The 22162-nt window shown below is 46.2% G+C and overlaps 1 protein-coding gene across 11 annotated transcripts in view; it reads right to left on the bottom strand.

The window, feature by feature from the left end:
* TENM3 (teneurin transmembrane protein 3) overlaps positions 1 to 22162 on the bottom strand; it is a 670243-nt gene that overhangs the window by 58022 nt on the left and 590059 nt on the right. For 6 of the 11 annotated variants that reach the window (XM_070408131.1, XM_070408130.1, XM_070408129.1 and 3 more), the window contains 5 exons: positions 14965 to 14991; positions 13403 to 13423; positions 12330 to 12476; positions 1158 to 1374; positions 79 to 198 (listed from right to left, as the gene is read on the bottom strand). In XM_070408131.1, coding sequence (XP_070264232.1) covers positions 79 to 198; positions 1158 to 1374; positions 12330 to 12476; positions 13403 to 13423; positions 14965 to 14991 — 532 coding nt within the window. The remainder of the gene's footprint in view (positions 1 to 78; positions 199 to 1157; positions 1375 to 12329; positions 12477 to 13402; positions 13424 to 14964; positions 14992 to 22162) is intronic. The other 5 variants (XM_070408136.1, XM_070408137.1, XM_070408138.1 and 2 more) reach the window with 3 other exon arrangements.

Here is a 22162-nt window from a genome sequence, read left to right as displayed (position 1 = left end):
AGCCAAACCAGCCAGGGCAAGCTTGTCTAGTTCTGCTTCTTAAAATACTTCAGAGACTGTGCACTAGGACGAACTCACATGCCATCCTGCCGGGTGATGGTGTAGCCGTACTCTGGGTAATGGAAAAACGAGACGTTGACGCCAATGAGTGGCGTCCCGTCCGCAGTTAGCACTTGGCCTCTGATGACGGACGCGAGGCTGTGGGAAACGCAGAAGACCCAGAGTGAACAAGTGTCTTCCCAGCCCCACACACGCCTGAGTTGGAGATGATCCCACCTCAGGGTAACATCACACGCAATCCTATTCACAAAAGCCAGACCCCAGGTGCTCCCAAGACTGTGTCCCCTTTAATTCCGTGTAACCCACCTTCTCTACATGCCGCGTGTGTGGCCCTGGGTTTTTAATTCCTTGCAATCTGGTTTTGGAGACTTATCCACACCAGTAATTTAGAGATGAATTTTAAAATGATAAACTGCCTCCTTTTTTTTTTCATAAGTCGTATGTCTGGTGCTTACATGAAGAAAAGTATACTTTCCAATTAATTCCGAGGCAATCTGTAAATCTTCAGGGAGTGAGTAGCACAAGATTTAAGGGGCAACTAGGAACGTTTGTGCAACAACTTTTAATCAGCCGCTGGGTCTGGCCGCATTAATGCGGCGACATCGCTGCCGACCCAGGAGTCCGGAGTGAATCATCCCTGGGCGCAGCGGGATGGGGACACCTGCCTCCCCTTCCCGGGTTAGGCCGGGCATCCCTGCTCCGCAGAGCACAGCCGCGGCTCACAGGCCTCCTGCCTGGCCTCTGAGCCATCCCCTCCTTCACCATTTATACCACCTAGTGAGCTCAGCTAAAAATAAGAGCGCACTTCTCTTTGCCTTTTGGGGTCTTTCCGTGGCCTCTTTCGAAACATTTCCAATTGTGCCAACGAGCTAAGTAAAGATCTACTGACTCCCTACTGGGGTGTCCCGTTATGGTGCAGGCCCTGAAGTTGACAAAGTACAGGAATCGTGTCAAAGACGCTCGCAATGCAAAGTTTGGGGAAGACTTTGCCAAAAGAGGAAAAACTGCCATAGAAAAAAAAGCACTTTGCCCACATGCACAGCCAGCAGCAGCCGTGTAACCTCACTCGGAATCCGCATGGGGAGCAGGTGCCTCACCTCTTGTTGAAAGGACTCTCTCCGGGGATCACATGGGTGCTCTCGGCCCCGGTGAGGAAGCCGATGCGCTCGTAGAAGGACTTGGCCGCCTGCTGGGACGGGGACTGCGGGCTCTGGCCGATGACGTCCTGCGGGTCGGGCCGCCCACGGCAGTACGGCTGGCTTTGGCAGGAGCTCTGTAAGCAGCAGTCGGGGTCCATGCAGTCGGTGAGGCCGTCTGCGGAGAGAGAGGGAAACCGGTGAGAGAACCCCTTCCCACGCGAGGTGTGGAGTGCACTTGGTTTGTTGGTTTGTTTCCCCCTTCCAAACATTTGTCCCTCCCACCCCCACCCGAGAGTAATTCCCGTGAGGTCTATGTGTCGGAACCGATGAAATACAAACACGATCCTCGCAGCTGCTTTTGTGGAGAGTAAATGTTTAGATTGGAGACGGCTGAAAAGAATATGTTGATTCTGAGCAAGAAGTACAAAAGGACTAATTAGAACAGTCCACGAGCAGGATGAAGTAATATGGATTAGTCTATGTGCAATCGCTCCAGCCCTCTATAATTTAGGGGAAAATGCCCGAGGAGGTAACATACACAGTGTGTGTGGCGAGTGGATGGGGCCTGCACAGGGCGACGTTCTAATTTGGGAAAAGCTCAGGAAATGCCGTCTGTGAGACGAAGCCAACACAAACCGACACAAACAAGATGAGACGAGTCCACCACCTTCTGAGGATGCTGCTCTCCCAAGGAAGATAAAAGCATGTTCCAAATCAAATGAAGGCATTGCTCAAACTTTAAACTGGAGCCTGAGCCCCGGGTATGCCTCCCTATAATGGAGATGATAATTTAAAATGTGGTAAATGCTATATATTGGAAATGATGAGACAGTATCATAAAAAACTGACCAATAGTGATGGTGACGTAAAACAGTCATGGACAGACTTTGCCGGTGTCTCTACAGGAGCCCAAAAGGAAGCCTCACTCAATGTCCATTTAAGCATTTTGTTTGAAACATATCAACCAACCCATTAGTGCTAAGGGGGCCACACGCCCCACACTGGGGATTGAGCTCGCAACCCGGGCACATGCCTGGACCGGACTGTGACCTCTGGCTCATAGCTTGATGCTCAACCATTGAGCCATGCCAGGCTAAGTTCATTATTCACTGACCAGTTGATACATAAATTTTCACCTGCCTGCCAATTACATTTCTCAATATAGATTCATCAAAAGCATTGGTTTTTGAAGACTTTAATCACTCTTGGGAGAACGGATAAAATAGTTTTAAAATCTTCAAACACACATATATATATCAGGTCTTGGTGTGACTCTATTGTGGCAGATCAGTTGAAAGTATCTAGTTGACTTATATGTTTTATTTACACAAGTGTTTTTTAAAAAATATCTTTTATTTAAAAAAACAACACACTAGCCATTTTCTCTCTTTCTTTCTCTCTCTCTCTTTCTCTCTCTCTTCTTCTTTTGCTTTAGGCTACTCTTATTAATCCTATGTAATAAAAGCCTAATATGCTAAGTATCCAACCATTCGTTCGAACGTTCACTATTATGTGCACTGACCACCAGGGGGCAGACGCTCTGACCGGTAGGTCTGGGTCTGAACAATTGGGACTGGGAGAGATGGGCTGGACAAGCCCTGGAGCCCTCCTGTAGTCCCTCCCTGGCCCCAATTGTGTACCAGTGGGGTCCCTTGGCCTGGCCTGTGCCCTATCGCAATCCAGGATCCCTCAGGGATGTCAGAGAGCTGGTTTTGGCCCGATCCCTGCAGGCCAGGCCGAGGGACCCCACCAGTGCACAAATCTGTGCACCGGGCCTCTAGTAGAATATAAGCTTGTCCTTTCGTTATTTGACAGCAAACGGAGACAAAAGAAAACAGACTACATTGAATTGTACTGCACAGTCTACAAGCAGGTGAACAGCAACACAGGGCAGGTGAGAATCTGAGATCAGGGGTCCTGGCTCAGTATGTTTTGCCCGTCTGAGGAAGAATGTAGTGAGCCCTTGTGATTTCTGACACCCATTTCCCCGTCTTTGGGCAACAGCTCTAAACTCTCATTGGGGACCCATCCCTCCCCGACTCAGTCCAGGCGCATATCCCTTCATGTCTGTATCAGACATGGACACGTGACCTAACTGTCTAACCAGAGTGAAGTTCAGGAGCGACCTGCAAAGAGATCCCTTGGTGCCACAGCTTGGAGCTGCAAGCTGTGAAGCTGCTGCTCCCTGGGAACCCAGCCATCCCAGAGAACGCAGAGCCAGGCACTGGAGGGGACAAACTTCAGGTCCTGGGGATATCTTTGGGGTTTGTGCAGTGAGCTGCACCTGACCTGGCCTCCTGGGCTCTTCAGTTCTAGAAGCAAAGGTTTCCCCTTACATTAAATCTTTAACATGAGTAGAAACTACTCAATAAAGTACTTCCAAGCACTGTATTACATTGTATGCCCATTATTCTGATAAATTAAGGTTTAAATGTTCCCCACTCTCTTTTTCCCCACTACACTCCCACCGTGGCTTCCTGCAAACACTGTATGTCTCAGTGACCAAGGAGGAGTGCTCGAATTCAGCCATTCATCTTTGTTAGTTTATAAAAGGCAAATGTACATCTGGCATGCAGTCCGCAGGTCATAAAGCTGCATGAGATCGACACCTTCGGAACGAATCAGCTGGGAATGCATTTTTACAAGCCTCTCTGCGAACATCAATCAGAGAAGGAATCTCCTTTTCAACAGCTAAGAGGCAGGGACACACTGTTTGTTATTTTGCCTGGGGAGTTTATCAGTAACTTGCCCAAGCAAATGAAGGAGGGTTATGAATCTGGCTCACCATAAATGGAGAAAACATTTTTCATTCTTTGTCTGTACTGATATGGCTGGGGCTATCTCCTACCACTAAGTTGATTACCCACTTGCCCACATGTAGACTGTGGCAAAATTGTCTTGGTGGGATAGCTTCTTAAAATCATCGAGATTCCATTTGAATCTCAAGAATATTAGGTTGGCTTAAATTTATATTGGTGTAGAAGCCATATCTAGTAGAATGAAATCATAAAAAATCTCAGAAAATCAAGAATGTTCAGACGCCCTGAATAACAACATCAATAGCAATTAAGAGCCTTTCTCTTTTCAGTGTAAGCTTTGCGATATAAGTGGTACTTTGAGGTAAAGTAGATAATATAGTTTATGCTTTCATTCAACCTTTTTTTAAAAACACATCTTTAGTGATTTCAGAGAGGAAGGGAGAGGGAGAGAGAGATAGAAACATCAATAAGGAGAGAGAATCATTGATGAACTGCCTCCTGCGCATCCCCCTCTGGTGTGGAGCCCGCAACTCGGGCATGTGCCCTGACCGGGAATCGAACTGTGACCTCCTGGTTCATAGGTTGATGCTCAACCACTGAGACATGCTGGCTGGGCTCAGTCTTTAATATTGTTGCTCTAGTTTTCATTTTAAAACATGTTCTTGTCGTTCCTTAGGCTTCCACTGGACTTTTAAACAGTGGTTGGAAAACTTATTTTGCAAGGGGCCAGACAATAGACATTTTAGTCTCTGTGGGCCATTGAGTCTCTGTTGCAACTCTTGAGCTGCCTTGATGGCAAACACTAAAGCAGCCCAGCCGTAGAAGGCATGTAAATGAATGGGTGTGACTATGTCCCAATAAAGCTTTATTTACAAAACCAGGTTTTACCTTAGGGGTCATAGTTTGCCAACCTCTGGTCTTGCTTTAAAGTTTCTACCCTGCTCTATTCTATTTCCTTGTTTTTTTTCCAAATCATTCTTTTTTTTTTTTTTTTTTAACAAGGCACACTTTGCCAGATTACTGAAACTCCAGACTCCTAGTCTTCCCTAGGTCACCCTCTACGCTGGCTTTAATCTGCTTGTCCAGACTCTCAGTCTTCTTTCAAGCGGCTTTGGGTATTTCCATTGGTTTTTCAAAACCTTGACTTACTGACTGAATAAAAAGTCATAAATCTCCTTTTAGTGAATCTTCATCTTTTACTCAAAAGATAATGCCCAGCCCCCAGCCCACAATTTTTGGAAGACCCTCTATCCAGTCCAAGCCAGAGGGAGTGGTAGAAATTCCGGTGAAGTATTTTATCTGAGGACTTGGGAACTTTTAGTGGACAGGTAGGCATACCTTTCATTACTCTAAGTCACTATCTGTAACATGCTTGAAATTCACTTCTTTACTACTGAATTGGCATCATGTTCAGTTTTCTGTATCTTCTTGGTTTGTCTCTAGTGGCTTTCTTGATGATTTTAGTCTCTGTGTTCCATGCTAATCCCTCCAGGCTGATCGTTCTCCTGAACTCCATTTCCACAAGCTGCCTTCTAGGTTTTTCCACTCAGATATCACAAAGGCATAAAAAATGAAACATGTCTAAAACACAACACAGGCAACATGCTTCTTCTGTACTGCCCACATCAGCGGACAGGTCCACCACCCACCCAGCTTCTCTACATAGAACACAAATGTAATCCTTGGCTCCTCACCTCCCTTCCTTTTTCTCTGCACATAATCAATGACCAATTCCTTCTTTACTTCACTCCAAACATTTTTTAAATCAGTGCATTTCTTTCCATTTCACTGGAGTTACCCTTCAGGCCACCGGGGTCACCTTTTGACAAGATCTCAACAACAGCTAGGTTTCTCAGGTTCCAGTCTTGTCCTAAATAGTAGTTGGAGTAATCAGATCAGAGTTGATTATTCCACTTGTTTAGCTAAAAGACTTCCTTTACTTGGTCCCCGACTCCTTCTGAGGAGTTAGAACTCCTGAACACAGCTTACAAGACCTTGCATGATCATTATTTCCTCTGCCCGGAGACCTGCTCTTACTCCCCACCCCACAGCCTTCCACAATCAGCTCAACGGCCTCATGAAGCTCCTTGTAGGATAATCTAGTTCACTGTTGTATCCTCAGCATCACTTGGCCCCACGCTGGGTTACAATATATTTGCTGAATGAAGAGAAGAATGACTTTAGTTCCTAAGGATTGTGAGATCTGAACAAGTCAGAATAATGTCTTAAAAGCACATTAGAAACACCTACTGGTTTTCCTTTATCACCTTTTCCCTACCTACTTTTAGGTACGATGCCATTCCTTGGTTTTGTTTTTGCTACAATAGGTATTTTTAAATGCTCAGTTGGTTGAGTGCCATCCCATGCACTAAAAGGTCACCAGTTCAATTCCCTGGGATGTGCTTAGGTTGTGGGCTCTATCCCAAGGTGGGGCAGGCAGGAGGGCAGCCAATTGATCTCTCTCTCTCAAATTGATAAAAACATTTTAAATATGTTCTTGATTAACTGGACACTAAGCAATCCACACAATTATAAAAAGCATTAGAACAAATTATATGAAAGACTATAATCTTACAAAGTGAAAGTCCTTGTTTATGAAGACTTATAATTCAGAATTCATCAACGGAAAGATAAATGTTATGAAAATTTACCTCATATGAAGCAAACACTTCTGCATGACAAAGGACACCATAGACAAAGTTAAAAGATAAACCAAACCCTGGGATTAAATATCTGTGACACGCCTAACAAAGAGTTAATAAACTGAATAAACTAAAAGTCTTAAAAACAAAAAAGGAAAAGTCAAGCAACTCAACAGAACAAAATGGGCAAGAGAAATAAATAAGCAGTTAGCAAAAGAAGAAATACAAATGGTCAAGAAATGTATATAAAGACCATCAATCTAACTAGCAATTAGGGAAATGCAAATTAAAACAATAAAAATGGAGTCGTTTTGAGCTGTCAGACAAAATTCATATTTTTCATTTTGCTGGACGGTTTTGTTTATGTGCAGAGCAGGAACAGGGGACATAAACACGCTCATGCTGATGAAGTAGAGAGTGTGAAAGCCACTTACAAGGCAATTTGGCAGCAGCTATTGAAATTAAAAATTAAAAAACCCCTTGACCCAGCAATTTCACTTCTAAAAATCTGTCCAAAAGAAATATTTGCACATTTACAAAAAGATTTATATGCAGATAAACACAAATAGAGAAATACACAGATTCACTACAGATTTCTCTCTATACTAACAGCAAAAAGTAAGAAACAATTGAATTATTATTTTTTCCCTTTAATCCTCATGCTAGGATGTTTTTGTTGATTTTTTAGAGAGATAGGAAGGGGGAGAGAGAAAGAGAGAGAGAAAGAGAAACATCGATCAGTTGCCTCCTGTATATGCCCCAACCTAGGTATGTGCCCTGACAAGGAATTGAACTTGCAACCTTTGGGTGTATGGAACAATGGCTCCAATTAACTGAGCTACCCGGCTAGGGTCAACTAAGCTATTACTAATGTAGTAGTGGTAACATTAACTAGTGTACCCGTATTTCTGTTAAAAAGAATGAGATACGCCTACAGGTACTGGCATGAAAAAACCCTCTTGGATATACTCTTTGGCAGAATCTGTTTCAGAACTGAACCTATCCCATTCAAGCTTAAAAATATAGCTACGCATGTAAGTTCACTGAGGGAGGAGGAGAGAGAGATGCACACTGAGTTGCTGACAGTGGTCAACTCGTTGACAATGAGAACGTCGTATCCGTGCATGACCATTAATGACAACCCTCCCCACCAATGCAAGGCTCTCACCATGAGCCAAGTGTGACAAGGAGACCCGCTTCTGAAGAGGTACTCCGCAAGGCCCATGTCTACCCTCGAAGCTCGAGGCGGCAGCTAACGGCAGTGGGTGCAAAATGTAGGGGGGACTTCTAGTGCCAGCCTGCGTGGCCCGAGTTTCCACCCCTCTAAAGCTCACTCAAAAAGTGCGAAAACCCCCATGTTCCTTGTCAATGATCAGGAAGCTACTGGGGTCCTCTGCTTCTGAGAGCCCAGCATGGACTTCTCTTTCCTAGAAGGGGGCTGACCATGCTCCAAATTCCGTGGATGGTCAAAGGCTCAGACCAACCTGGCTCTCTCCCCTGAAGGAGGATCCAGTAGTAACCCAGTACCCCCCAGATCCTCCCAAACCGTCTCTACCAGGAATAGATGTTCATGCTCTGGACTCCGAGTGCCCCTCTGTGTTCGGTTATCTGGATCCTTTTTGGGAAGTGCTCACAATACCTTGTTATTTGTCTCTCTCTTCCTTTCGTTCTTTTAACCGTTTTCTCTCTCTCTTCCCAGTTCTGTTACTCTCATTTTATTTATTTTTTACTTTTAAATATGTTTTTGGAGAACACAGCAGTATCATCTTCCTGCTAGAACTTTAAAAAAAAATATATTTTCAAATATTTCCTTATTTCACTTGGTAATCTCCAGACTTAGACCAACCCTACCAGCCTTCATATTCATTCTGATGCTTAGTTTTCATTCATTTCTTTGCTTCTCTCTTTTACTCCTAGGCACATTCCTGCTTTTTCTTGCAGTTTGATCCTTTCATTTGCATTTTCTTTTTCTCTCTCGCCCTCATTACTGTTTCTATCTTTCTAATTTCTGAGTAACCTCAACTCAATTGTGCTTTCTTCTGTACTATCGCCCACCTCCAAATACTTTAATAAAAAGCTTGTTTTAGGGAAATCTTCCTGACACATCCCCGAAGGACAAAACATAACCCTCTCTACTTCCAAGTGAGATGAACCACTCCTGGCAGGATACACAGTGGCATTCGACCAGGCTCACATGTTCACTATGAGGCTTTTAGTCAGTGTTGTGCCCTCAACCATCCAATACCCAGGAGGGGGCTTGAGTAGCCCCAGGTACCCACAGGGGGGCTGTCCCCTAGAGGCCCAGACAGGGAAGCAAGATGTCAAAGGGATCTCTGACCAGGTCTCTCTAACGAGAGGAAAGACGGGAACATGATGACCACTCCAGCGATAATGTATTTTGGAGAAGTCTTTCTATTAATACGTATGTCAAGTTTCTATAAAGAGAGAATCACCTGTGGCAAGCTGTTGCATTTTGAAGCTTGCATAGTGGGACCACCATATGGGGAGCTATTTCAAGTCACAAAACCCCCTATTGAATGAGATCCTTAGAGGATAGACGGGGTGCAAGCAACTCTGGGTACAAGGGTGATGCATGGCTGCTTCGCCAACCTGGGGCATGGAGAGCGAGCCAGGGGCTCAGCACTGGTTTCCTCGTTCTCCGGTGAGCAGGCTGTTTGGGGGGCAGGAAGGGGATAGAGAACAGAGGCCGATTCCTCCTGAGAGTAATGGGAGCCTATCAGCCACACGGAATGGTTATTCCAGCGCACTGTCCGCTTATACAAAACGCAATGCGATGGATGTCCTACAGGAGCATCTGCGTCTCCGCCACCCAGGATACATGCAGACCCCTTCGTTCTGGTGCCACACTTCCATGTGCCTTTGGGTAGGTGACCTAATTCACACTGATGAGAGTCAGCCCCAGGCCCGGCCTCATGGAACCACTAAAAAAGGTGTCCACCTGGGACTGGGATTGTTCTGCAGGTGGATGTAAGCCTAGAGCTGGTGGGAGAGACCGTCAGAATGGAGCCGACACAGAATGAGGCAGAGCTGACCGGTGCACCATCCCAGACCTTCGATCATGGTTGGAACACCGTAACGCAGCTCTACAAATGGTGTTTACCGCGTGTCCTAGGACATCAGGCACTGTCCTCACTTCAGAGCAGTCTCGCCTACTGTCCTCACAGAGTGTGATGACGTCCGTCATGGCCAGACTGTGTGTCCTGCTGTTGGGGGTGGGGTGAGGGGGGTGAGACCACTGACTCTGTACCCACAGCCCAGGCTTTCCTTCAAAGAAACCCTCCAGCTCAGGGTTCTGGGCACCCGGTTTACAATCTCAAGAGTGGCCCTGGGATTCCTTCTTAGAAGAAAATACAAATGAAAGGATCAAACTGCAAGAAAAAGTAGGAATGTGCCTAGGAGTAAAAAGGAGAAGCACAAAAATGAATGAAAACTAAGCATCAGAATGAGTATGGCGGATGGTAGGGTTGGTCTAAGTCTGGAGATTGCCAAGTGAAAATAAGGAAATATTTGAAATTCGGTTGGGACAGAAACACACATGATCTGAAACAAGCAGAGGGACCCCAGGGGTCTTCCATCCGCTCAGATCTCCCCCGGGAGGGGGAGCCTAGAGACCGCAGTTCCATGCTGATAGGAATGAACAAAGGCCAGGAGGCCCCTTCGAGTTGATGAATTCGGAGGAAAGGGAAAGACTCCTCAGCTGGAGACGATACTGAAGAGTGGATTAGTCCCAGATGACTCCTCCGTGTCTCTGTGGAGGGGCCGCGCCAGCTTCCCTCTGAGAGTCTGTGGCCTACTCAGTGATAACCCCTCTTAGAAGACGAACTGAAGGGTCTGCTCAGGGAGGCAGAGCAGCGACAGGACACGATGGGGCGGGGCCTTGGGGGACAGGGACGAGGAAGCTGCCTGCCATCTGGGCTGTGGCTCCAGAGGACCAGGGCTGCCAAGCGTGGTCAAGAGGGGTCTGGGCGTCAAGGCGATGTTAGCAGGGAAGCCGCGAGGGCTAAGCCTACACCTGCCCGGAGCAGGGAGGGAGGAGGCTTGAGCGCAGGATGGTCCCGTGGGTAACAGTGACCAGTCCGCTCGAAACTAACAGGAGAACTGCAGCTTCTCGTCGGGAAGATGACCCCGTAACATTGGGTCTGAGAATGGCTGTGGCCCAGGCCAGCGTGCGTGCATGCACGGATGTGTTCGTGCGTGTGCCCATGAGTGCATGCACACTGCACGTATCTGTGTCCACGTGTGTCAATGCATGCATATACACGTGTGCATGTGCGTGTGTGCAGTGTGTATGTGTGCATATATGTGAATGTGTGCACGTGCGTGTGTGCTGGGGCCATGGGAAAGGTTGAGGGCTGGGTCTGGCCACTCTGCTTCCTAGAGAACAGGAGGCAGGGCCACTCTGCAGCAAGGAGAAGGCTGTTCAACCTCTGAAACCCGTGCATGAAGTGCAGTCAGTCAAACGAGTACTTTCAAAAGCCAGAGACGGGAAATTGGGTAACAATGGCTGTTGCACACAACAGACTATCTGCCTGGCAATATGCTGCACACTGTACATGTAGTCCCTCACTTACTCCCTCCAACCCGCTATTCCTGTTCCACAGGGGAAGCAGCTGAAGTTCAGAGACCAGGCGCTCCTGGAGGGCCACATCCCTGCTACGGGCAGGAGTGAAGATCTGACTCCAAAACCAGCCCATGTAACGGACCCTCGGCTGCCCACGTGGGCGTCCCCGGAGAGCAGGCGGATAAAGGAGGGCGTGAGAGACACACACAACCCACAGAGCAAGGGACCGCAGGGGCCCAACCTCGCTAGGCATGTCACGAGGGGACAACTGCGAGGTCTCCCCTCTCCCCCTCGCCCAGCAGCACGGGGGTTGGGAAGGGATTGGGGGGGTAGGTGTGTGTACCACAGGGAGGTTTCCCCTCTCCCCGTCGCCCAGCAGCACAGGGGGTGGGGAGGTGTGGGGGGGTAGGTGTGTGTACCATGGGGAGGTTTCCCCTCTCCCCGTCGCCCAGCAGCACAGGGGGTGGGGAGGTATGGGGGGGTAGGTGTGTGTACCACGGGGAGGTTTCCCCTCTCCCCGTCGCCCAGCAGCACTGGGGGTGAGGAGGTGGGGGCGGTAGGTGTGTGTACCATGGGGAGGTCTCCCCTTTCCCCATCTCTGACACTCGCCCGGCAGCACTGGGGGTGGGGGTGAGCACCGCGGGGAGAGGGGAGAGGGATCCTCTCTCACCCGGCTTCCCGGGTGCAGCAGGACCCTTCCCACAGGGAGGACAGGACGCGAGTGCAGCTTCAAGGGGACTGCTTCCTGTGCCTGCTTCCCGCTGTCACCCACATCTCTTTGCCACAGAAGAGCCTGGAAAGACCTGCCTCTCCCGGGCTGTTGTCATTAAAATACTGCTCGGAGCCCCAGTTCACCGGGCCCTGAGTACCGTGGCGCGGATGACCGTCACCGGGGGTTCGGAAAGGGGTGGTGAACGGCAGGGTGCACAGCAGCCTGGCTGCCCTTTCCCCGGACGGACGGTGACCATCGCAGGGAAAAGAGGAAACAGAATCACGCAGCCCTCACACATCTTTCAATCAATCTCATCTGCGGGGATCTGATTTTCTGGGGCGGGGGGGGGGGGGGGGGGGCAGGTAGCTACGCACTCGCCGTGCCTTATAAGCCCGTGCCCCGCACCCCCGTGCTCTCGGGCTCAGCGTCCCCTACCTCCTTCGTTGTCCTTGCTGTCCGTGCAGAGGGTCTCCATGGCCACGTCGCAGCCCGCTCCTCGCCAGCCTGGCTGGCAGACGCAGTGCCAGCCGTTCTGGTCCAGCGTGCACCTGCCGTTGCTGTTGCACAGCCCGGGGCAGCCCTCTGTCAGAGAGACGAAGAAGGAGAAGGCACGGGAGTTGAGAATGGAGAGCTGCCGCACCCCGGACACACAGATAAGGGACACTGAGTGGGAACAGGCCTTTGTCAACAGCACAGGGACTGTAATTGCACACGGATAGAAACAGCAACCTTGTCCACGGAATCTCATTCTCGTCCAAGTGGCATCTTTGATTGGCCTGGCCCCGAGACACCACTTACCTGGGCAGGACCGAAATATATGCAACGACCCGCTAAGTAGCTGCAGGCCAGACAGAATTAACCTCCTTTTTCTTCCCCCTTTAGCCAAGCAACAAGGCCGGTGGGTTGATTGCGTGGTGCGCAACAGCATGTCCGCATGACAATTTCGGGCTCCCCGGCATAGATTGTTTTAATCTGTTGTGAACAGATACCGGTCACTCCTTAGGATGTGCCTCCTTAGAGCGCCTTGTTGCTTTAAAACATTCCCTCTCAATTCAGCAGCCTGGAAGCGGGCACGAGGAGGCGCTGCCCGATGCTGGCACGAGAACGTTAATTGTATCTGGCCCCAGAGTTGCCGTGTATTCATGTGAAATTACAGTGCGTTCAGTTAACTGCACAAAGTATAGGCCAGTCTCAGTGACTATACTTTATGCCAAGAGTACATTCCTCGTCACAGGAGAAGCAAAGCCCAGGAAATCGGAGCAGCTCAGCGTCTATTCTAACAAACATTAGGGTTCAGGCTGCATACGGATGGGACAGGACCGACAGGATTTCCAACTCAATGTGGTAGCTGTGCAGATCCGAGTACTGAGGACGGACGAAATGAAATACCATAAGGACCACAATAAAACATCGATAGACTGAACAAAAACACGGTAGTGACGTGCTTCAAGACAGAGCGCGGAGAGTGATGTCTGGTGACAATCTCCCTAAGGCTTTTATGCTGTTACCTTTATATCCTATCTTGTCTGCTTTTATGGGCAAGGAGGGAAAATTTGGGAAACGATTAAAATAATTTAATATATCCAAAAAGCTATCATCGTTTCAGTCTAACATGACATTTAAAAAAAAAAGAAAAAAGAAAAACAATTTTTTGCCACTTCCTGACGATGGTATCTGGCATGCGGCCACGGTGATCTGCTCATGAGGATGACGCCCAGGCAGGCCCTGGGCTCTGATCTATGGGTTTGACACGACACTGACAGAAACAAGGATCTAAATGCCCAGAAACGGGGAGAATTAACTGGTGATAAATCGGATCTCCTTGGACAGAATTATTTATAAATTGGTATAAAATATGTCTGCGTAAAAAATACTTATTCTAACAACTGGGGTTTGTTGTGCAGCTTCTTAAAATGAGAATGCTACTCTCGGTTTGGGGACGTGTGAGGGAATGATCTGTTTAAGGATGTTTAAGTCTGTTCAAAAAATTATTCATATAGTGGCTTCCCCTCCTCCAGTGCGAAACTGGAAAGGATCTCAGAGAGACTTTCTGCCTCCTAAGATTAGTGTTAATAGAAAGCTATTCTGACAGCCTGGCGGGGTGTGGTAAAATCACTCTTATGGATACCACCAGGTCAAGATGAGATTAATTTTGCTGCTTCTTTTCTTTCAGACAATTATTGTCTGCATTTCTAGACGATTCAATACCTAAGAGGTGAACTTTGTGGATGCCTTTTTTTTTTAAACGGGAAACAAAGATTGAGGTGCAGCACTGACTGGGTGTAACAGGGGTTATTAAATGAAAGCCTGGACATTGCCATGAATCTTTTCATATTCTAATGAAAAGCACGAACAAGGACTAGAAAATAGGGAATCTGAGGAGAAAGGGAAAGGGAATTTCCTCTTCGGGAAAAATGGTTTTCACCTATTTCTACGATAACTGAAGACACGAGAATCTGCTGTTTTCTGCTCAAGCGGTGGCACTCTTTATTTTATAGAATGCACGATATTTTAGACCTTTTAAGGGAATAACAAAGCAGATTATGATATCGCATGTATCCTGAAACATTTAGAAAAAGCCGAAGAAGTTTTCATGTCAGTATAAATGGGATTCCTCTCAACATATGTTAACCAACATCTTCAGATTGGCAATTTCTTTTTCTGCGATAAGAGAGTAGGCCGTTGCGAACTTTAATTTAGAATTTAAAGCTCATTAGCTGAATTGCCAACAATGGAGATCTTAAAATAGAAACAAAAGATAATAAGTAAACAGAAAACAGCAAATAAACTGTTATCTTCAGTTTATTTTATTTTTGCTTTTTTTTGGGGATTCTGGTGAAGGCCCTTCACATAGGAATGAAATCTGTGATAACCCAAAATTATAAAAATGAGACACAGACATTTAAGTCTCACTACTGAAAATTCAAGGCATTTCACATAATTAAGCCTCACTCATAATTCACAAAAAACTACGCATGAAAACCAACCTACTGTCATAGCTAGTGCAATTGGATACATGGTTCTATAGATAGATATGGAGAAATGTGAACAAAGAGCAAGCATACAGTACCTTTGACTATCTTATCCAAATAGTGAGCTGGAGAAATTAAAAAGGAGAAAAGAACAGATAGACAATTCAGAAGTGTCACATGGGACAAGGAAATTTTCAGAATTTACATGCAAATCGAGTCACTGCGGCTGACACGAGACTCACATCACACGACAGATGCACCTCAGAGCTTCTCAAAACGCAACCGATTCGTGTGTGAGCCAACGCAGTCATGGCTGCGGGGACACCCAGCACTGAAGGCAGCATGTTCAGGTCAGCGACCACCTCCTTCCCAGGCCGCTCAGAACGCGCCCCCCACCCCGAGAATTGATACAAGTGGCCTCCATTCTTTAGTGCTAGAGAATTTTGGAAATTTGTAATGATGAGATCTATAAATAATCAAACTTAAAATTTTTTTTTTTTTGGGGGGGGAGGTTTGAGAAAAGACTTCTTTGTTTTAAAAGTCTGTTTTGAACAGAGTAGTCGCATAAGGGTTCCACAGGGGGAGGGGGGAGACCACAGCCCGGGAGGGACTGTATCTGCGGCTCTGAGCTTCCCCACCTGAGACAAACCCACACAAGTCCTGCTTCATGCACCTTCTCTCTCCAGTTGCTTGCATATTTAAAAACTGTTGAACTATCATGGTTAATCAATAAGCAGAAAATAAAAATAAGTTGAGAATCCTTGAGCAAATGGAGCAGATGTAATCTATTATCAAAAAGGTAAGTTGTGTAGAAAATGATTACTCAGTGGCCTCAACTCCATGGCAGGTGGGCAGTAATGTGCCACCTTGACGGTCCATTGGGAGATGTGCTAAGACCGTTTCTTCTCAAGGGAGCAGGCTCCGTTTCTCACACAAGCTTCGCAGAAACAGCCGGATGGAGGCTGTCTTTTCCATCGCTGTCCACCGCCTCGCGCACGAAGTTACAACTAGCCCGCACCTTTCTCTCAAAGAGGCACGGATACCTCTCTCCCCGCAATGTAGAGATCCAGCATATTCTTTTTAAAAATATATTTCTTTATTGATTTCAGCGAGGAAGGGAGAGGGAGAGAGAGAGACAGAAACATCAATGATGAGAGAGAGAATCATTGATCGGCTGCCTCCTGCATGCCCCCTACTGGGGATCGAGCCTGAAACCCGGGCATGTGCCCTTGACCAGAATCGAACCCGGGACCCTTCAGTCTGCAGGCCGATGCTCTACCCACTGAGCCAAACCAGCTTGGGCCAACATATTCTTAATAAGCCCCAAATCTTCTTGCTTTGTCAAAATTCATGCATCTTTAATGACCTAAAATTGCTTTTCAAAGACGCTCCTGTGGATTGTTTTTCATTACTGACACATGCACGTATAGCAGGACTCTTCCACGAAGGATTTAAACTAGGACTTGCGGTTGAGCCTCTCAAGTCTGCTGGTTCTGTCATGTGTGTAAGTGAAGCCGTAAGTGGTTCTGACACGTCTGTACCGCATGTGTGAGGGGCTGCTGCACGTTGCCACAGGAGTCCATTAGCGGCTCCTGAGCTGCGGGAAACAGGAGCGTGTGTACCGCTAATTGGCAGTAGACTCAAAAGGGGAAGAGCAGTGAGAGTCAGGCACCACTCTGAAATTCTAATTTCATAAAAATACTTCCATTTTCAAACATTACAATACAAATGTATTACTGAATAACACCATCCATAGAGTTTCTGAATAATTCATTCTGCACATGACGTAATCTACTAGAGCCCCTTAGTAGCTCCCTGAAAATCCCAATTTGGGTGGGTAGGATTTCTGAGGGAATTCTTAGCTCATAAGCATTAATAACACTGATCGTAGTTGGAGAGTAAGCCTTTTGCTTTCACACCAGGTCCACGCCAGTTAACACAACCAAACTGAGGAATGCGATGAACTCTGGCCGGGATTAGTAGTTTTAACGTCGGAATAAATTATTTCTCATCTAGCTAATCCCATTACGTTAGCGAACATAATCAATTATGCAGAACTGTGGATCGCAAAACAGTGGTAAGGAAGGGTAAGTTTGTCACGGAGCCTAGAGAACAGCAAAAGTGAAGCTGAAATAAGAAAATACATTTAAAATATATGGGAGGTCAAACTGTACGGAACACTTTAAATGTGAAAAGTAAGTAGCACAAGTTTTGCAAAAAGTTAAACATGGGCCATAAGAAAATATATGAACTGAGCAAAAGAGAGCAAGGTTTGGCATTTGCATTTTACATCAGAGGCAACAATGATGAGACTGAGAGTTTAAAGCTAAGAAAAAGGGCAAACCACCACCAACGACTTGACCTTGAAGAGTAACACTTCTGACAACACCACAAAAGCCTGGTTCTAAATAATAAAGGTGTTGAAGGGAGATGTCGACATCCGAGGTTCAAATAATGATTAGAAATGATCGTCGCAACAATACAAACACCCCTTTTTAAGCCACTACAGGAAACAATCAGAAAAATGCAGGCAAGCTGTCAGAAGCCATGAAGCACAATAATCGTAAAGATAATACAGTGTATTTAAAAATTAAGATGCCTGACCAGTGCTGAAATGCACATTAAATTGCCACAGAAATTATAGACATTGAAGTAGAATCATGCCTACTCGGTCTACTAAGAAGTTTTCAATTTGTTTTACAGAAGAAAACTCTTGTAAAATGAGTGCTAGACATAGGAATTGGAGCCTTTAAGAAACGATTCTCCAGGGAAATGCTGTATTCCTGACTTCCTTTCCCTGGACTTCTGCTTATTTGTCTTTGAGGAAGACCCATGGGGAACACAGAGGGCAGCATTCCCGTGTTTCCTGTAAGATAATGATTCTTGACCTCTTTGGGGTGTCAGATCTGAGGAAAGTGGAGAAAGTCATCGATTCTCCCCCAGCAGAAAGGTACGCATGCTCACAAACACAAAATGCGGCCTCCAGGAGCTCTCGGTCCACACTGGCCGACTCTGAACACCCAGCTGATGCATGAACGAGCCCACATCTCCAGCTCTGGCCAGTAGGACTCCTCCTCTGGTTCAGAACAATCCACTGCGCAACCAGCCCTGACCTACCAGGAATTTAGCAGATATTTCTCTCCCTGAACCCACAGGGTGGCACCACCCATCTTTTAGGTGCCATCTTCGTGGCCTCCTCGGGAAAACGCAGGGGGCTCTCTCTTAAAAGGCATAACGCAGGTGTATTTTAAATGCCAGGTGTGTTTTAAAATCTGGGCATCCATCATCTCTCTCTCTCTCAAAATACATTCAGATACACAGTCCTCCCTGAGTACAGATGCCAAGCCCAGGCACTGGAGGTCCTCGGTCTACCTGCTGTCCAGGTAGGTAGAGACTCAGTCATCTTTTCGATGTGGGACAAAGGTTCGGATCATCAAACATGTTACTTATTGTGTTTCCTCCTTTGCATTCTGGGGAAGACGGGTCGGGGTGGACACAAAACGACTTTCCCTTGTCTGTCCCCTTAGTCACAGACGGGGATTCTAAGGTCCCTTAGGAGGGACCTTGCTCTGACATCATCTCCTTGTGCCACTTTTAACCCTAATATGTAGGTTAGGGAGGAACAGCATCTTTTTGGAAATTCTACCTACATCTTGGTGCCTCATTTGCTTCTCTCTCTCAAAATTGTGGGCAGCCCTCCCTCCCTTTCCTCGAGTTACCCGACTCCCCCCATTCCCTGAGTACTTCTCATGGATGGAGTCCAGGAATATGAACATCAGGTTAAGTGTAAAAAGAGAGGAGAGTCAAGAGCGAGTTGTGGTTATTTCATTGAAGAAATTCCATGACAATACCCGGCTTCAGAATGGACAGACACGTGGGACCGATATGTAAACTTTCTCCATTAGAAATGAAAACGCTGTGGCCATGCTAGCCACTGTATTTTCACTGCCTGGCTCAGCAGGGGAATGTCTTAATGTCTGCTGAATAAAATGATCACATGTACAATATTATTAGGGTGGTCCTAGTATGTCTTACATATGTTTGCAGCTTCTGAAGGAATCCTATGAATGATACATGGCTACCTTTTAAGAAAGAAGCAAATATGAGTAGTACCCCATTTACAACACCCTCCTTTCTCCTTGGTCCATCGGTTCCTCTTCCCTCACCCATCCTTCCATCCCGATAGGCAGTGGCATTAACTGTAACTACCATTTCCTGCCTGTTACTATGTGCTGGAAACGATGCTAAGCTGACTTAACTTTCACCACTCCCTGGTGTCCCAGGCACTATTAGTATCTTCTTTACTTCCCAAATGAAGAAACGGAGGCACATGAAGTTAAATAACTCTCTCAAGGTCAAAATCAGAACAAGTGACAAAGCCCAAATTCCACCCAGGGAGTCTGAGGCCAGAGCCCACATACTTAGTAAATGAGCTACACTGATGATTCAGAAGAACCGTGCACATGCGTGAGGTCGTTAGAAGCATCATGTCTGTTTGGATTGGTCAGTAAACTTACTTGAACGAAAAAAAAAGACAACAAATATAGAAATTCTTAATTCAACGTTGACACCTAAAGGGAGAGGCCAGGACATAAAATTAAAATCCAAACTAACTTGAAATATTAATCCGTCGACAGAGCCTCATAAATGAGAGCAAATCTTCCTTTTGTAGACCTAAGAAAGCTCCCTAAGGACTGTTGTAACCTGTCCTAAGAGCCCATAGTATGGATAAAGAATTGGCAAGATGTTAAAACAGAGGGGTAACAGCAGGAAAAAGAAAAACAAATGAGTCTGAAAAATCAAAGAAGAGAAGCAGGTCAGTGGGTGGATGAAGGTTGTGCGAGCAGCAGCTGCTGAGAAGTCCCAAAGAAGGCCGCTCATTTACAATGAGGTCAAAGGAACGTGTGTGCCTGCTGGGGGGAGGGGGGGGGAGGGAGGCCTGGGCCATGGGCAGGTGGATACGGAAAAGGCTTAATTCCAAGTTTGCTTTCCTTTTGCTCTCAAACTGATGCTTAAAAGCACGGAGAAGAAACACAGGCCAGCCAAGCTGGTTATATGCATGTGAGGCAGCTCACAGAGGAAAAGTACAAATCCTTGGCCGGTGTATACATAGTTGCCGGTGTGTGTAGTCATGAACGATGTGCATTGCTTCTGCTCTAGACAACGTGCTAGGTTAGAGCCTATTAAATAGTAGAGTACAGTCCACTGGGCTCCGGAACTGACTCCTGGGGCTATGAGGATCTCTCTCTGTTTCAGTACAACAAGAAAATCTTAGAGGCCCATCTTCGAAAGAGGGTAATCCAGTCAGAGACGCGCATAATAAAATACAGACACATTCTCCACTCTCGCGATGACCGAACATGCTTGGAGTCCAGGGCACATTTTATTTCGCAGTGTGCGTCTCCTAATACTTTATGATGCAGACTTTAGAAAGTGACTCACATTAGTAGCTCACTAAAGCCATAAGTAGGTGGCACTCTCAGATGATTCACATGCCAGTTCCTGTAGAATGACAGGAAAGCTACCGTTGGAGAACACGTGCATATTAAATCTATTTATTCCCATCAGCAGCTGTCTAAATCAGCAAGCGGGCAGCATACCCTTTGATTTGATGATCCTTAATTGGTACGCCCTGCACTGTTTTATTACTGATTACTCTGTCATAAAGGATGATGACCCTGACATAATTTTGAACATCGTAAGCCAATTTACTCAATTTAAAGTGTTCTCTCTCTCTCTCTCTCTCTCTCTCTCTCTCTCTCTCTCTCTCTAATCCTCATTCTAAGATTAGGACAAAACATTGCAAATATTTTATCCCACTTAGGATAGTCCATTAATTTGAATTTTAACAACTAGTGAGACTGGGCCAGCGGAGAAAAACTGTGTGTGTCCGTCCACATGTGCACATGTCATAGAAAGAGCTTTTGCGCCTTCGACATTGCCAACACTTTTGAAAACCTGCTTCAAAGAAACTGTTTTTGAAAGTTTGCAGATTTTATTCCTTTTATAGTTCGGAAATTTGGTGTAAAAACCATCTGTACAAGTACCTTGCTTCTTACACGCACCCACCCAAGCAAGACACCACACTTCAGCCGGGAGCATTATTTATACGAAGACGTTCCAAAACAGTGAAATAATATTTTTCCTGCGTGAAGTCAGCCCTGAAATATCTGCATTCGAGGGGAAAGGTGCTCTGAGATAAACCAAATTTGGTGAAGTCAGCAGTGCTGAAAAGTGCCATTATAAGCGACAGAGCTTCGAACAGACAGCGGGTAGAACACTGTTTGGTAGTTTCCTCCTGTTTAGAATTTCATGCCTGGTTGTGGACCGCATCTACATAATGGGAGTAACAGGGGACACGGGGGTGGGGGTGGGGGGCAGCACGCTGTGGACGCTGGCGCCTGCGTGCCTGTGGGTGGGGAGGACTATCGTTCGCCCTGTGATACAGGAGCTTGGCGGCAGTCTTTGCACATGGCGTGATTTGTTACATTGGACCACACACGTAAACATGTTAGTAACCCATGTCTCCTTTAGATTTTTACTTCTTTTTATAAAAAGGTTTTTATTGATTTTAGAGGGAGAGGATGGTGGGGGTTGATGAGAGAGAGAGAGAGAGAGAGATCGAGAGAGAGAGAGAGATCTGCTGTTTCCTGCACAGGCACGCCCTACTGGGGATAGAGCCCACATGGTGGGCATGTGCCCTGACCAGGAATCTAACTGGTGACAGGATGATCCTCAACCAACTGAGCCACGCTGGCCAGGGCTAGATTTTTACTTCTTGTTTGGATTCAATGAATGACATAAGCAAAATCACATTTAGTGATTTAGTCTAAGACTCCCTAGACTAATAAGAAAATCAGATCTATTTCAGCACTCTGACTCGGGAATGAAACTATCCAGAGGTAGTTCTGAACATTAATAAGCAAAAATTATAACACATATTTTTTAGACTAAATGAATATTTGGGTCTTTGGCATTTTGATACAATGAACTTGGTTCTGACAACTAGTGAACTGGTCACTGAGCAGTACTGGTAAGTCTAATGGCAGGAAACCATAAAAATGGTATACCGATTAGGTCACTATCAATGATAGAATCTCTCATCTGTCATCACTATTTTTGTGTTTTCATAAAATTTGACATTTAAGAAAAATGTGTAGAATTAAGACGTATAAATAAGTATGTATAATGTACTGGGGTCTTTCTTTTGATAGTTTTCTTGACGACATCAGGGAAAATAAGGAACAACAGTGAACAGTCCTTTGAACTCACCTCTGATAAACTAATTTATTAGGG

Source organism: Myotis yumanensis, unplaced genomic scaffold, assembly GCF_028538775.1.
Source record: "Myotis yumanensis isolate MYYU_CA2020_CCGP unplaced genomic scaffold, mMyoYum1.0.hap1 SCAF_3, whole genome shotgun sequence".
NCBI classification, from domain to species: Eukaryota; Metazoa; Chordata; class Mammalia; order Chiroptera; family Vespertilionidae; genus Myotis; species Myotis yumanensis.
The sequence above is the reverse complement of the archived record's forward strand: the minus strand, read 5'-3'. Positions and strand labels throughout refer to the sequence as shown.